Source organism: Physcomitrium patens, chromosome 12 (assembly GCF_059467195.1).
Source record: "Physcomitrium patens ecotype Gransden chromosome 12, ASM5946719v1, whole genome shotgun sequence".
NCBI classification, from domain to species: domain Eukaryota; kingdom Viridiplantae; phylum Streptophyta; class Bryopsida; order Funariales; family Funariaceae; genus Physcomitrium; species Physcomitrium patens.
In genome coordinates, this window is record NC_143421.1 from 4,960,769 (window position 1) to 4,975,083 (window position 14,315).

A 14,315-nucleotide genomic window follows, 5' to 3' on the forward strand; every position below is an offset into this window, starting at 1 on the left:
TACTTTCTTTGCTTAAAAAACAATGTTGATGTGAAATTTCTATACAAGCCATTGATCCTTGTCAAAAAATTCTACTCCGAATTTCTTGTGATTTTTTATGAATTGTTTAGGGTTCCCAAATTTAAAAAAGGATGACATTCCGTACGTTATAAAAAATTTAGGTACTTGTGACATGCGTTTCTAAGTAGGTGTGTGCAATTAATGATCAGGATTGGTCTCGCTAATACTGTCAGAGGCTTGTACATTGGCTGTTTTTTTGTATTAAAGTACGTATTTCATAGTGCATGCAACTCATACCAAATCGTATACAGAGGTGTGTGTACACATTTACAAATTATGTAAATTAATTACAGAGGAAATGGGCACTGATCCACCGCTGGATATTGGAATCCAATGTCGGTAAGTAAACCTAACGATCGTCCACGGAACGGATGATTGTTCCATTGCCCATTTCAAATACACAACGGAGAAGTCTTACAACCAAAACATCCTTTCAATCAAACAACGGCCAAACCTTGCAATGAAACAGCCCCTACAAACAATATTAAAGCCGTGCACACCAACCCCTGACGAACTTCGGCAGGAATTCGTACGACACAGCAAATCAGTCGGAACACAATGTCCGCTACACAAAACCGCGAACAAGAACAAAACCAGCCATCCATAATGGTATCGCACAAACGTCCACACTTAATCGTGTTCTCATTCAAAATTTGCCCCCACAAACTAAAACGCCGGCGCGGGGAGGGCACATCTGCCTTCCAACATCCACCAGCATCTACCTAGTCACTAACACTAACAACTCCAGTAGTTTCGACAAATTCTTCAGTCCGGCCTAGCTGCGCCTAGTTGGGCCTCGCCACCAAAAACCCGCAGATCTGCACCTGCTTCACGTTGTCGAAGCCCAACACGCGCACGTAGCACCCGGGAAACGTCGTCTTGCACTCCTCGATCTCCCGCAGCACCTGCGCCGAGTCCTGGCACCCGAACATCGGCAGCTTCCACATCGTCCAGTACCGCCCGTCGTAGTATCCTGGGGACGAGTTGTTGACGCGGGACACACCGTTCGAGTTCTGCTCCACCACACACACCCCCACACCCACTCGTCAGCACACCGCCACCTCCCACACAATCCCCCCCCCCCCTCCCCCCCACTCTCCCCGACCCGCACACATCCCATCCACCCGCACCGCAACGCATTCCCCACATTGCCTCACCGCAGCTCCACCACATCCCCCCACCCCTCCCCGCGTCATGCACCACCCCCACAGCACGTCGCACCCAAACCCAGCTCCCAATCACTTACCACGTCGAACTCCAGGCACGGGATCAGCTTCTGCTGGATCATGTACTCCACCTGCTTCGCGATGGCGTCGTCCGACAATGGGGGCAGGTACGAGAACGTCTCGAACTTGGTCATGCCGATGGGGTTCCACACCTGCATGCACTGCACCCGGCTGCCGTTCTGGACGGAGCTCAACGTCTGCGCGTTGCCGGAGAACAGGGTGGCGCTCTTCAGCCCGGAGAACGCCTTCACCGACGTCGCCTCCGAGGTCGACACGCCCGACGACGCTGCGCCGAAGGCAGCAGCAGGGGCCACGGCGCTGGAGGCGGCGACGACGGAAGCCATTGCAAGCAGATGTAGTGCACGCTCGCACTCACTCACTTACTCACAGATCCCAACCCGTGCGATGATCAACAGTCGAGTCGAGCTGCTTGCTTGAAAGGCCTGAGGAGCCTCGGACGGAGTGTTGGTGTTTTTGTACCACCGGATGGATCCAAGCGCGACGGCCACGTGGAGGATGATCAACGCTGTCCACAGCTTGGACCTCGGAAGGGTTGGTTGGGGTGCGGTTGCAACTTTCGCTTTTCGGCAACATACTTCATTCAATTCATGGCGTGCGGACACTCCGATCTCCCCGCCGTTGGATGGCACAGCGATAGATAACACCCCGCTCATCCTTTCCTTCCGGCACTACTGTGCACCCCGCTGCGGAGCTCACTGTCTCTTTTCTCATCCTCTCTTTCCGGTGCGTCCTTTTCAGACTGTCCCTCTCTCTCCCTCGCATACCCTTTCGTGGTTCCTCGCCTTTCCCACCACTGCCTTTTTATCTCTTTCACACAACTTGCACAGATTGTGATGCTTGCCAAAACTACCACTCCTGGTGGAAGTTGTGTTGTGAAACTACCTGTTTCCCACGATGAGCCCACATTCTACAAGACTTGTGAGTCCTGTTTGTGGGATGGTTTTGCCAAAGGACGTGCTCTTGTTGTTGCTGAAACCACGCTTGCTTGTGGTTTGATGGTTACCCAATTACTTGAAAGGCAAGTTGTGGCTCCCGTACTAGTCTACACTAAAGCCTTGAGTTGAGTTGAAGGCCAAGTACAGTTGAAGCAATAGCCTGTGCCAACTGCCACAAGATGCAACTACACTTGCATATTTTGCAATGCTTGTGATAACAAGAGTGAATCCAATCCTAGCCATTAGACGTCTCCAAAACACACAATCCAATGTAAATGACACTTGCAGTACTTTTTGTACAACAATCCACAAATAAATGAAACACCCTTGATCTTCTCATGGAATATACATACTTTTATACTACATGGTGTGTAAGGTTTAATTTGTGTTTGAATGAGATTTTGTTGGAATAAAAAACAAGTTGAGAAAATTTATTGATATGATAATAAAGATTCATGTATTTTAGAAATGACATTGTCCTAGAGAAATATATATGTCTTTTTATCTCAAGTATCTTTTTAACATCCACAAATAAATGGTAAGTTATAAACAATACATATTTGTTACAATGACAAATTTCTTGCACCTTCTTATATCATACCAAATACTCTCACTTTTTTCATAAAAATCCAAGGCATGTGTTTTGAAATGATGCCATAGATGTAGGCTTTCTATATTGTGATGAGCATCTTGCAACTAATGATTGTGGTGTGTGCAAGAATGCCAATGCATACACATGACTTATACATGTGTGTGAAAGATGGCACAACCATGTAAGGATCTACGCTCGCTAAGGCAATGAAAATTCAAAACATCAATGCATCAAAGAATTTCACAAAGTAACAACCAATAAATGCACCTACATCTTTGGAGACTTATCTTTTGTCAAAAGAATCATTCCAAATTCGTTGATGACCTTGGACCTATAATAATGACAAAATACACAAAGGCTTCAAGGATTTTTATCCACACAACATCTTAGTCAAGCAACTCATCTTGCCATAGATGATGCAAAGATTCTTTTGTAGGATCCATTCTACAATCTTTAGTCAATCGTTTACAAACTTGCATGATTTGCACTCTATTAGTTTGTTCTATTTCAACTATTCCTCTTCTTACAAAGTTATATTCAAGGAACCTTGTGCATGTATTTCTTTATTGCATCAATGTCATTGTTGAAGATTGGTTGGAATTCAATAGAACATGCATTACAATCTTAAGCAATGGATTGCATGGTCATTGCTTCTACCAATGTGGCCCTTGTTGCTTGTGTTGCAACATTGTCCACCACATGGACCTTAGAAATATTATTAGTAAAGGCAATCTTAAGATCAAAGAACACTACCTTATTCTCCAATAATATATAAATGTCAACCTTAATATGCAAGGGCAATCTCATGCAATGCATGCATGTGCAAAGCTCCATCTTTAAGCCTAATTTATAGATATTTGTACAACTAGCCTTGGCATATTGAGATTGTTAGGTAGAATCCAAACATGTACCATACCAACTAATGGTTGATAAATATACAATCTACAAATTTGGGATCCATTGATGTTTTTGCAATTGTTGAGTATGACCATCTTTGAAGAATGTTATTCATGTTTGAAGTGGTGGTTTTTACCTATGCATGACATGTGCACACTCTATTAGCCACTTCCACCACTTTATTACAAGTGTAGTCTATTCTAGTGGTTTGATATAGCATGGATGTATAATTAGAATAATATAATTTTTGATAAGATGCTTTTTGAAATTTGTGAGATAAACAAGAATATGAACTAGGGATTATTCAAAGAAGAAGTCTAGATGAAGGATCTTATGAAGTAAACAATAAATATGTCTTGTGGTATAAGAGTAAATCCAAACTTCTTTGATCGAATTTAACTAATATTTTTTGGCAAATTGTTACCTACAAAACAATAACAACAACAACAACAACACCAACTATTTGAATAATGTCAAAAAAAAGATTAAAGTATTTAGAAGCTTTTTTCATGTTAATCTTTGTTGATCATTTTATAATTATACTATAAGTGGAGTTAGGTACTTATTAGTGCTCTAGAAAAATTATCAAGCATTTTTAGTCATTTTTTTTTGTATTTTGTATATTATGTGTGTCTTCTTTGGTCTTATATTTTTCTTTACTTGATAAATAAAATTGTTGCTTTAGATTGATGATATAAGTATTGTAATATTTGACAAAATTCTCAAAAAAATCTACTTTGGTAGTTGGAATTGCAATTCCAAAGCATGAAAAATAAAATAGAACAAAATAAACCAAAACATAGAATGTTGATAGATTCATATACAAGATTGTAATAAATGTATAAAAATATGTGCTAATAAACATTGTATATTTTGGTCTCTTCTACCATATATACTCTCAAAAATATACATATATATATATATAATATTTATATTTTAAAACAAAAAAAAGCTTGTAATAATTCCTACATGTAATTATATATTGTTATTTTTTTAATCATAACTTGGACATTATTGCATAACTAATATTTATATGGTTGATACGAAAATAGAGAGTTTTGTGATACTTCCAACCATCAAATGTAGAAGTATGTAAAAGTTTTAAAATGTATAAATGACATTGCAAACTGACTTATGAAACTTTACAATCCAAAAAAGTGTGACCTTATCATTTACTACTACTCCTCCCACCCCACCCCTTTTTTCTACTACCTTTGTTTTTGTTCTTATTTTTCTTTTTTCTACTATTTTTGTTTTTGTTCTTATTTTTCTTTTTTCTAGTATGGGTTGTCAAATATTGATGTAGACCTATTAATGTGACTCCATCCAAGCCCAATCCTAAATGGTTGAGCTTGAGCACTTGCGTGTGAAGTGTTGTTGGTGAATGATTGAGAGTAGCCTTACATTTTAACTATGTTTTTCCTCCAGAAATGTTCCTGTTCCTTTGTTGCAATGAAGTTCAAAATATATTACATGTTTTATTCATCTGGATGATATCAAGATGATATCATCAAAAATAGTGCAGAGCTAATTTTGCCACCTCATACAACTCCACATGCTCAAAGCATTAGGAGCAATACCAAACGCAAATACTACCACCGCACATAATTCCAACTTCAACCAAAGCAAAAATGAACCACAGTAAGCTTGGTCGCTAGACAAGATTGCAACTGGGTTCAGAGCGTCAAATATGGTCTGGAGGACAAAAAAGAGCCCGCAAGGGATGAACGAGGCACACAGAAACAACGGATTTTCAAAGTGCTGGGAGGATGCTGGAAAGACTCGGCAATCAATATCCACCGCGAATCGCACAACGCCCCCATGAACGCCAGGTTCAAGCGGAATGGTTCTGGACGGACTCGTCTGGCTCCCCAGTTTGGGAATCGGGATGTTGGTCCACATGTCTGCCCCGGCTTATGGATCAGCCAATCATCTCCGGGGCGGCGAATCCTGCAACCCCGTTCATGGACAACGTTGCACATATGTGGGCTTCTCACTGCGCTCCATTTCCTACACAACACCACGGCGGCTGATTGTGCCGGCATCTCCAGTTGTATCAATCTCTCTGCAGCACAGCAGCTTGACGTTTCCACGACGTGTCTTGTACCGGATCGCAGTTGCAGCAGTTCAGAGCGATGGCCACCGTCGTCGCCGCCTCCAGCGCCGTGGCCCCTGCTGCTGCTTTCGGCGCAGCGTCGTCGGGCGTGTCGACCTCGGAGGCGACGTCGGTGAAGGCGTTCTCCGGGCTGAAGAGCGCCACCCTGTTCTCCGGCAACGCGCAGACGTTGAGCTCCGTCCAGAACGGCAGCCGGGTGCAGTGCATGCAGGTGTGGAACCCCATCGGCATGACCAAGTTCGAGACGTTCTCATACCTGCCCCCATTGTCGGACGACGCCATCGCGAAGCAGGTGGAGTACATGATCCAGCAGAAGCTGATCCCGTGCCTGGAGTTCGACGTGGTAAGTGATTGGGAGCTGGGTTTGGGTGCGACGTGGTGTGGGGGTGGTGCATGACGCGGGGAGGGGTGGGGGGATGTGGTGGAGCTGCGGTGAGGCAATGTGGGGAATGCGTTGCGGTGCGGGTGGATGGGATGTGTGCGGGTCGGGGAGAGTGGGGGGGAGGGGGGGGGGGGGGATTGTGTGGGAGGTGGCGGTGTGCTGACGAGTGGGTGTGGGTGTGTGTGTGGTGGAGCAGAACTCGAACGGTGTGTCCCGCGTCAACAACTCGTCCCCAGGATACTACGACGGGCGGTACTGGACGATGTGGAAGCTGCCGATGTTCGGGTGCCAGGACTCGGCGCAGGTGCTGCGGGAGATCGAGGAGTGCAAGACGACGTTTCCCGGGTGCTACGTGCGCGTGTTGGGCTTCGACAACGTGAAGCAGGTGCAGATCTGCGGGTTTTTGGTGGCGAGGCCCAACTAGGCGCAGCTAGGCCGGACTGAAGAATTTGTCGAAACTACTGGAGTTGTTAGTGTTAGTGACTAGGTAGATGCTGGTGGATGTTGGAAGGCAGATGTGCCCTCCCCGCGCCGGCGTTTTAGTTTGTGGGGGCAAATTTTGAATGAGAACACGATTAAATGTGGACGTTTTTGCAACATCGGTTTGGATGGCATGGTGTGAGTTCCCAGGGTGTGGCTTGGTGAAGGTGTGCTGTCGTGTGCAGAGGATGGGCGTGTGCCGAATAAGTCCTCCGCGGGAGTGCGAGCAGATCGAAGTCGGGGAGGGGTGGTGTGCAAAGTTACATGATTTTTAGTTGAGGCAGCGTAATGGGACGTTTTTGTGCGTGTTGGTTGATTGAAAGGAGAAAAGGGCTTAAGGAACTCCCAGGAACATGATCGGAGGTGGAAGGGCAAGTGGACGGGCTCCAGTGGGCGTACTAATGCAGGGTATGTTTATTTCTGTATGAGTCTATTCCGCTTCATAGGCGAGCTGGATAGTTTAAGGGTGGCCCCGGGAACGCCTCTGTGCACACTTGCTGAGAAAACCATGACTGCGCAAGTCAAGTAGCAGGTGCTCAGTCCAGAGTGTACATTTACGGGCAGTCTACAGTGCCGGAGGTGATATGCTGAGGTAGTGAAAAGATCGCTGAAGATCGTTTACATTAAGAATGATGTAGAAGATTACATTCCTCATCAATACGTTATGGCAATGAGTGCAGAATAGCAGCTGAGGAGAGTGTCTCGAAAGATAATACAAATGTTCCAAAATTTTGCATAATTTTACTGTAATTTATGAAAAATCAACATTGTAAATTGGATTTATTTTGTGTAGAGATTTGCAATGTCTAGACCTTGTAGGCATCAAAACCATTTTACATTTAAAATACGTACCAAATATCATACTTTCTTTGGTACATTATTTTGCAACTAAACCTTGTAATTGTAAAATCTAGTCTTATGACAATAATGAATATGTAGTTTTTAGAAAGATATTATCATTTTTATCTACTTCTATCAACTCATATTATGTAAGTAATTATTGAAGTAAATATATATGTTTGTGACATTAGCTCCATTTTTAGGGACAAGTTCTACAAGGATTGGTGATCACATAATAAAGTCTAAGATACAATAACTTATATTTGTTACATACTTTGATCTTTGTTGCCTTTGAAGATAGTTTACAAGTCCTCTCAACTATTGACAATGTTCTATATTAAGACAAGAAGACTATCTTAATATTTGATTGTTGATGATATCTTCAAAATCTCCTTCAAACAAAACATTTAGAATGCCATGAAAAATAGATTTTGCTTCTAATAACAACACCAAACATTAGAAGTTTATTGCAAAGACATGATACCAAACATGTTGTATCTTGCTATTTATTTAAGAAAAAATATGTCATTTTTAAAGGTCTTCATCTTTATTTTATTGTCTTACAGGTTGTGACAATTGTAATGTTTTCTTTGACAACTCAATAAACTATAGGTCTTAAGTTGAATTTGCTTGTTATTAATTCTTCATCTCTTTAGTACTACAAATACAAAAAAATCACAATTAAGGATAGAAAATAGAATGCAAGCTTCATTGAACATCTTTTTTTTTCATAGCAAAAAATTAATTGATTCTTTATCTTGCTTTTGATGGATGTTGTTGATAAAAAGCTTTGAACTTTTCTACTATAATTGTAAGATTTATGAATGGCTTCCATGTGCATTTGTTAATATCATATGCTTGTCTATACACAACATATTCTAGCTTATTTCAATGCTATCTTGAGTGTAAAATTTTTTTAATATCAGATTTTTAATTATTGTGCACATTTACAAGAAGAGGTGGTATTTTTCTTTTCAAAATATTCATTGTCTTGTATGGCTAAAAAAAAAAAAAAATAGAATATAAAATAAATTTTTATAGAATCTATTAAATAGAATCAATATGCGACTAGATTGATTTGTTTACAAACAAAAATTGGTCCAAATCTATAGTAGTCCAACTTGTCATAAAGATGACTAACCTTAATATTACAACAAAGTAACTATCCTTTCTTGTCTACATCAAAATTGAGGTTGTTTGTTGTAATAGGCATTTCCATTAATCTTTTGTTATTTTTGAGCTTCCTTAAATTATACCTTTATTGTTACATATAACTTTAATAAATAATATTTTAAATCTTCCACTACAAGATCATTAACATTTAAAAAGTCAAAAATATCAAGTCACAAATGATAACCATAATTTATATAATAATATATATATATTGAATAGAAGAATGTATTGTATTAATATAAGCAAATTTTGCCAATAGAAAAAAAGTTGTCCAATCATATTAATGGTAGTTGGTGACACATCTCACATATTGCTTTAAGACTTGATTCACTTATTCCATTTTTTTCTCAATTTAAGGATGAAAAGCCAAAAATAGTTTTGTATCTATCTTTAATATCTTGAAAGGAATTTTCCAAAACTTGGATGCAAATTGAGTCTCTTCATTTGATATAATATCTTTTAACAACCTATAATAACAATAAATATTGTAAAAAATAAAATTAATTATTTTTTCACTTGTGATAGATTTTGTACATAATACAAAATGTGTCATCTAGATATAATAATGTATTATTACAAATATGGATTCATAAGAGTTTGATATTTGATAATTTGTGATAAAATCCATAGAAATAAAAGTCCATGGTTGTCTTAGTGTATGTAATAGTTAGAAAAGTTTTTAAAGTTGATGTTGATTTTTTTGTTTTATTTTAAATAAATATCACATGAGTGTAGAAAGCTTTTGTTTACCTTTTACATTTGAGGCTACCAAAAATCTTTCAAGATTAATTCTAAGGTCCAATTGTATTCAAAATGTCATATAACTATAAAGTAGTGATGATCTTAGAGATTATATACTTGTATTTTATCTTTTCAAATATATGAGTGTCCTTCAAAACAAAGTAGATTGTTCATATATACAAACTTAGAAGTATCATAAAAATTAGATAGTTTATTTTCAATATAATGAATAAAAAAAATTTAAGGACATACTTGATTGAATTTTTTTAAGAAAAGGTTGAATCAACAATCAATGTCGATTTGATTGCCTAAAGATGAAAGTATTTTGAATTCAAAAAAATATTTTGTTGTCAATCAAAATTTGCACCTTTTTTCTTTTAGTACAAGATAAGAACAATTACAAAAGACATCTTATAAATCTTGTTGTTCTTTTGGTTCATAAGTGATCTTAAAATCAAATCTTGTCAAAGACATGCTTTAATGGACTTAGCAACAATTTAAAACATGTGTTAATATAAAATACTCAAGATTCTTATGATATATATACATATAAATAATCAATGGATTTGAAGCATCTTTTAGATAATGGTGCCATTCTTGAAATGAATCTATAATTACAAGAAGTTCTTTGTTATAGATCTTGTAGTTGATCTTCATAGCTAAAACAAATTTAAATTATAAGTAACAAGATGAAGTTTGTCATCTACTCTTATTTGTGATAATATTGCACCAAAGGCAAAATTTGATGCACTTGTTTCTAAAAAAGATGCCTTTGAGAAGTTTATAAATAACAAAATTGGTGCAACAATAAAAATTATTTTTATTCTTTAATATCATTCATGTCAATTTTAACACAACAAGAGTAATTTGATACACCATACAAAATACCTAGCAAAGTTGGCACCACAATGGTGAACATTCCAAAATGATTGAATTGGCAAAACCTTAGTAGACACCCACTCAATACCATATACAATGTCTATTCTACCTCTGGAGCCAAAAAAAATATGTAAAATCATACCACCAAGATTCTTGTTGCTCTTTTATTGATGTACTCAACTTCACCTTCACTGTCGATTTTAGATCCTTTGGACCAAGTGCAAACAAAACCACAAATATTACTCAGTGCTTTGGGATCTATAACGATCTCAAAACCGGTAATCTTCAATTGAAGCAAAGCATGTGTACTGCACAAGCCGGTAAAACAAAAAAAAAATATAGCATATACATTCAACCATGCAGAGGGTCGAAATTGGACCTTGGACCTGCCCGAAGCAACCAACCCTCCCTCTGAGTCACTGCCACCAACACACACAGTCACTGCCATAATCTCACAGTATTATTTATGCCATAGGCAGCGGGCTGGGCAGAACCCAGATTCTTACCTGGAATGGATGAATTTGAGGTACGATGAAGCGAAGTATTTGCTGCGTACCTATCCCTCGAAACCGACGCGCACAGGGTTGATCGGTAACGACTTTGTAAAGGGAAAAAGACTAGCGCAGCGCAGCTCGGACAACATTGCCTCCGCGTAAGAAGCCGGTCCACCGCGTGACAATTGCCGCGACCTCTACCTCGTCCATTGACCGGTCGGAGAGTAGCAAACTCTTCAAAACCCTCCGCCCCAGCCCCAGAGCTGCATCCAGTCCACTCGCTCCCTACTACAGCTGCCCCCGTTGCCTCCGCTTGCGCCCGCGTTGTTGCTCGCATCGGTGATCACAGCTCGAACTGCTGCCCTTGGTATTGCGCTTCCACATCACATCGGAGGAGATCTTGCGGTGGTTCAGGCGACCTTAGGCGACCGTCACAGGTGGGTGTCCAGTTGTGCGCTTCATGATGTGTTGTTGCGTGAGTGTTGGTTGTGTAGATGGGCATCGGATTTGGAAACCGCTGGAGTCATGGTCGTCATGGACACCGGTAGTGTGGGTAGGTGGGTAAGCGGTTTTGTGGGAGAGTCGGAGCTGAGAGTGGAATCCTGTGACGCCAGAATCGGTTTGGAGTTTGTGGAACGTGGTGGTGTCGGATTTCAGGAGTTCTTTGCATGTCGTGAAATGGAGTCGTTGTTGTTGGCAGTTTGATCGGAAGGCGAGTTGTGCAGGCAAGAGGCCAACGTCGCGCTGTTAGGTTCTGGCGTCGTGGTTTAGTTTTGGCAGCCTTCGTTGGAGAGCCGAGTTTGACCGAAAAAGAGCAATTGTGACGAGATAGGGTATTTGGTCGCGCAGGATTGGTTGCGGGCCACATTGCTTTGCTTTGATGGGCACGTATGAGATGAAGGGGGCCGAGGAATTCATTCCAATGGACTTGCTCCAACACTTGGCGACTGATAGTTACCCGAGTGTGGACGAATTGGGTTGTGATTTATGGGAGTGTGCGTCGTGGAAAGAACGTTTTGGAATGTCGTGAGAGCACAGTCGTAACCTGGTTTGTGTGTTGCTTGAACAGATTCAGATTCAGGAAGATGGCGTCCGCAATGTTGAAGTCCACAGTGACCATTGTTGCAGCCGTTTTGAGCATGGCTGTGTTGGCCAATGCGCAGGCGCCCAGTCCTGCCCCAGGACCTGAGAAAGGTGCCGGGGTCCTTACAGTGCCGACAATGATTGTGCCCGTGGTTGGGATGATCCTGTCTTTGGTTGCGGGGCGCATGCTGTGTTGAACACACGTGAGCTATGAGCATTGTAAAGTTGGATGCGTAGATTATGTAGTGCTGTTGAAGTGCTATCAATTCAATTCATGAGGTTAGGAAGATTGTGAAGCGGAGAAGCCGGTGGGACCGAGTTAGGGTGCAGAAGGCGACGACCAAGCGGATTTTCAGGACGAGAAGTCTGGCATGATGCTGTACAATAAGCAGTGATTACGGTAGCGGTAGTTAGGAATGTAGTGTGGAGTTTGAGACATTGAGGAGAAAAATTCATGAATATGGGTTTTCCTCTACATGCACAAATCTAGGTTCTAATTTGCATGCAATTAATGAAATTTTGTATTATGAAGATTAATCAATTAATACAATTTCCACAAAGAAGTACTTTTGATGAACGGTGGTATGATATACTTAAAAGAGAGTGGAGAAAAATTGAATATTATCTTTTGATAGAAAAGAAAGATGGCTTTTATAAGTGAAGCATTTAAAGTTTGTAGCTATGAAGCATCAATATATTGGGTGGGAGCAAATTCTAGCTTCATAGACTCTTTTTTTGTCCAAAGCAGACCCATGTTTGGATGCAAGATCCCTTGTTTGGATGTAAGATCCCTTGTTTGTTTGGATGCAAGATCCCTTGTTTGGATGTAAGATCCCTTGTTTGGATGTAAGACCCCATGTTTGGATGTAAGATGGTTGATTTTATTATAATAAATATTCTTTAGTTGCTTCTTTTTAGGTTTGTCTCTTGCCTTAGTAATTTATATTTTTTGCTTAGGCTTCTTTATATATGGATGACCTTCTTCTCAAGACAATTGAGATCAATTTTGGTGTGGCCAAATTCATTATATTCCTAACAATCCATAGTCTATACATTTTAGTTTTTGCTTAGCTACTTATGGCTCATTGTTGTACTACAATTGCTTATAATATGTAAAAATTAATTGAAACATAGAATATGTTTATGAATCTTGATGTGTGTTAAAATGGTTATTAGGTTAATGTAAAAAGAGTTGATGTAAAAAGAAGTATTTTAAAATTTATATATTTTTATTATAGTGTTTAAATTATATAATATTTAAATATTTAATATAAAATATTAGAGAAGATATGAGCTCAAAAATGAAGATTCAAACTATTAAGAATATTATTTGGAGGGATAAAAAAAGGTATAGATAGATTAAGGTTAGGAATGAAGTTCTTTATCTTTATTGATCGAAGACCATACAGAATAGGTTTTTTACTGGCTGCTTGTGATCATAATAAGGATTTTGGCAACTTCAAAAGGGACATTGAAGAATCAAAAGTAAGTATTATAAGATTTAAAGTTGGGGCTATAATTTGGGTTGAAAACTTAGAGGGTTTAAAGTTAGGTTAAAGAAATTATAGCCATTTGAAGTTAAGTATTCTTTAAGACATATTGTTGAACTTTTAAGGATGTAAGAAGTTATACTACAACTTTTGGAAATTGAAGTTGTACTTATAAGGATAATTTTAAGACCTACATCTTTTTTAAAGGAATAACTATATTTGGAATTTTTATGAAGGAATTATAGAGCAGTGAAGACAAGACATGTAATTCAAAGGTAGTAAGTGAGCCGTTTTGTTGATAGTAATGGTTGGAGCCATATTTTGAATTTTTGGATAAAATTTTAGGTCAAAATTTCTATAAATATAAATTATTAGGTTAAAAAGTTATATATCAAAATTTTATAGTATTTGAATATTTAATTTGTAAGATATGAAGAAAATTACATACAAATATATGTAAGCAAAGGTTTGAAGCTAGTATTAGGATTTTGGCAATATATTAAGATTTGTATCAAATTTGCCTTTGAAATTCGTTTTGATAGTTGTTTAAAGTACATTAGTACTTCATGTAAAATTTTAGTTTGTTTCAATGGTACAATCATAAGATATAAGCTATTGAAGTTTGAAAAAAATATATCATAAGGATATGTAAAGGTTTAGAATATTTTTATTACATTTTTGGTATTCTTTGGTACTCAGGGCTTATGTATTGATGTAATTATTTCTACAGAGACAATTATATATATAAACTTAGTACTTTCTTATTTTAAAACTTGATTGAGCAATTAGTGACAACCAAAAGCTCAATGCTTTTTTGAGGCAATTCTTTCTATCTTGACATATTAATTCTTTTATTGAGAGAGCTTTAAGGCACTAAAATTTTCATCAAGTTTGGATGAGGGATCA

General features: G+C 38.9%; 3 protein-coding genes across 3 annotated transcripts; 2 read left to right on the forward strand and 1 right to left on the reverse strand.

Moving 5' to 3' along the window:
* Nucleotides 1-672: 672 nt before the first annotated feature.
* Nucleotides 673-1,718, reverse strand: LOC112289392 (ribulose bisphosphate carboxylase small subunit, chloroplastic). The gene is made up of 2 exons (XM_024534565.3): nt 1,307-1,718; nt 673-1,073 (listed from the first exon to the last, which is right to left on the reverse strand). The coding sequence occupies exons 1-2, from the start codon at nt 1,628-1,630 to the stop codon at nt 846-848; spliced, it is 552 nt and encodes a 183-aa protein (XP_024390333.1). The 5' UTR covers nt 1,631-1,718; the 3' UTR covers nt 673-845.
* Nucleotides 1,719-5,747: 4,029 nt separating this feature from the next.
* Nucleotides 5,748-6,826, forward strand: LOC112289395 (ribulose bisphosphate carboxylase small subunit, chloroplastic). Its single transcript, XM_024534568.3, has 2 exons — nt 5,748-6,190; nt 6,426-6,826. Exons 1-2 carry the CDS (start codon nt 5,867-5,869, stop codon nt 6,651-6,653), a joined length of 552 nt encoding a protein of 183 aa, XP_024390336.1. The 5' UTR covers nt 5,748-5,866; the 3' UTR covers nt 6,654-6,826.
* A 4,027-nt stretch (nt 6,827-10,853) lies between these two features.
* Nucleotides 10,854-12,496, forward strand: LOC112289900 (uncharacterized). Its single transcript, XM_024535624.1, has 3 exons — nt 10,854-10,868; nt 11,065-11,273; nt 11,906-12,496. The coding sequence occupies exons 1-3, from the start codon at nt 10,854-10,856 to the stop codon at nt 12,114-12,116; spliced, it is 435 nt and encodes a 144-aa protein (XP_024391392.1). The 3' UTR covers nt 12,117-12,496.
* The last annotated feature ends 1,819 nt before the right edge of the window (nt 12,497-14,315 follow it).

Coding starts and splice junctions, on each gene's coding strand:
- LOC112289395 (XM_024534568.3), top strand. CDS start 5,867: ATGGCCACCGTCGTCGCCGCCTCCAGCGCCGTGGCCCCTGCTGCTGCT. Junction 6,191..6,425: donor CGTGCCTGGAGTTCGACGTG/GTAAGTGATTGG, acceptor GTGGTGGAGCAG/AACTCGAACGGTGTGTCCCG.
- LOC112289900 (XM_024535624.1), top strand. Junction 11,274..11,905: donor ACCTTAGGCGACCGTCACAG/GTGGGTGTCCAG, acceptor TTGCTTGAACAG/ATTCAGATTCAGGAAGATGG.
- LOC112289392 (XM_024534565.3), bottom strand. CDS start 1,630: ATGGCTTCCGTCGTCGCCGCCTCCAGCGCCGTGGCCCCTGCTGCTGCC. Junction 1,074..1,306: donor CGTGCCTGGAGTTCGACGTG/GTAAGTGATTGG, acceptor GTGGTGGAGCAG/AACTCGAACGGTGTGTCCCG.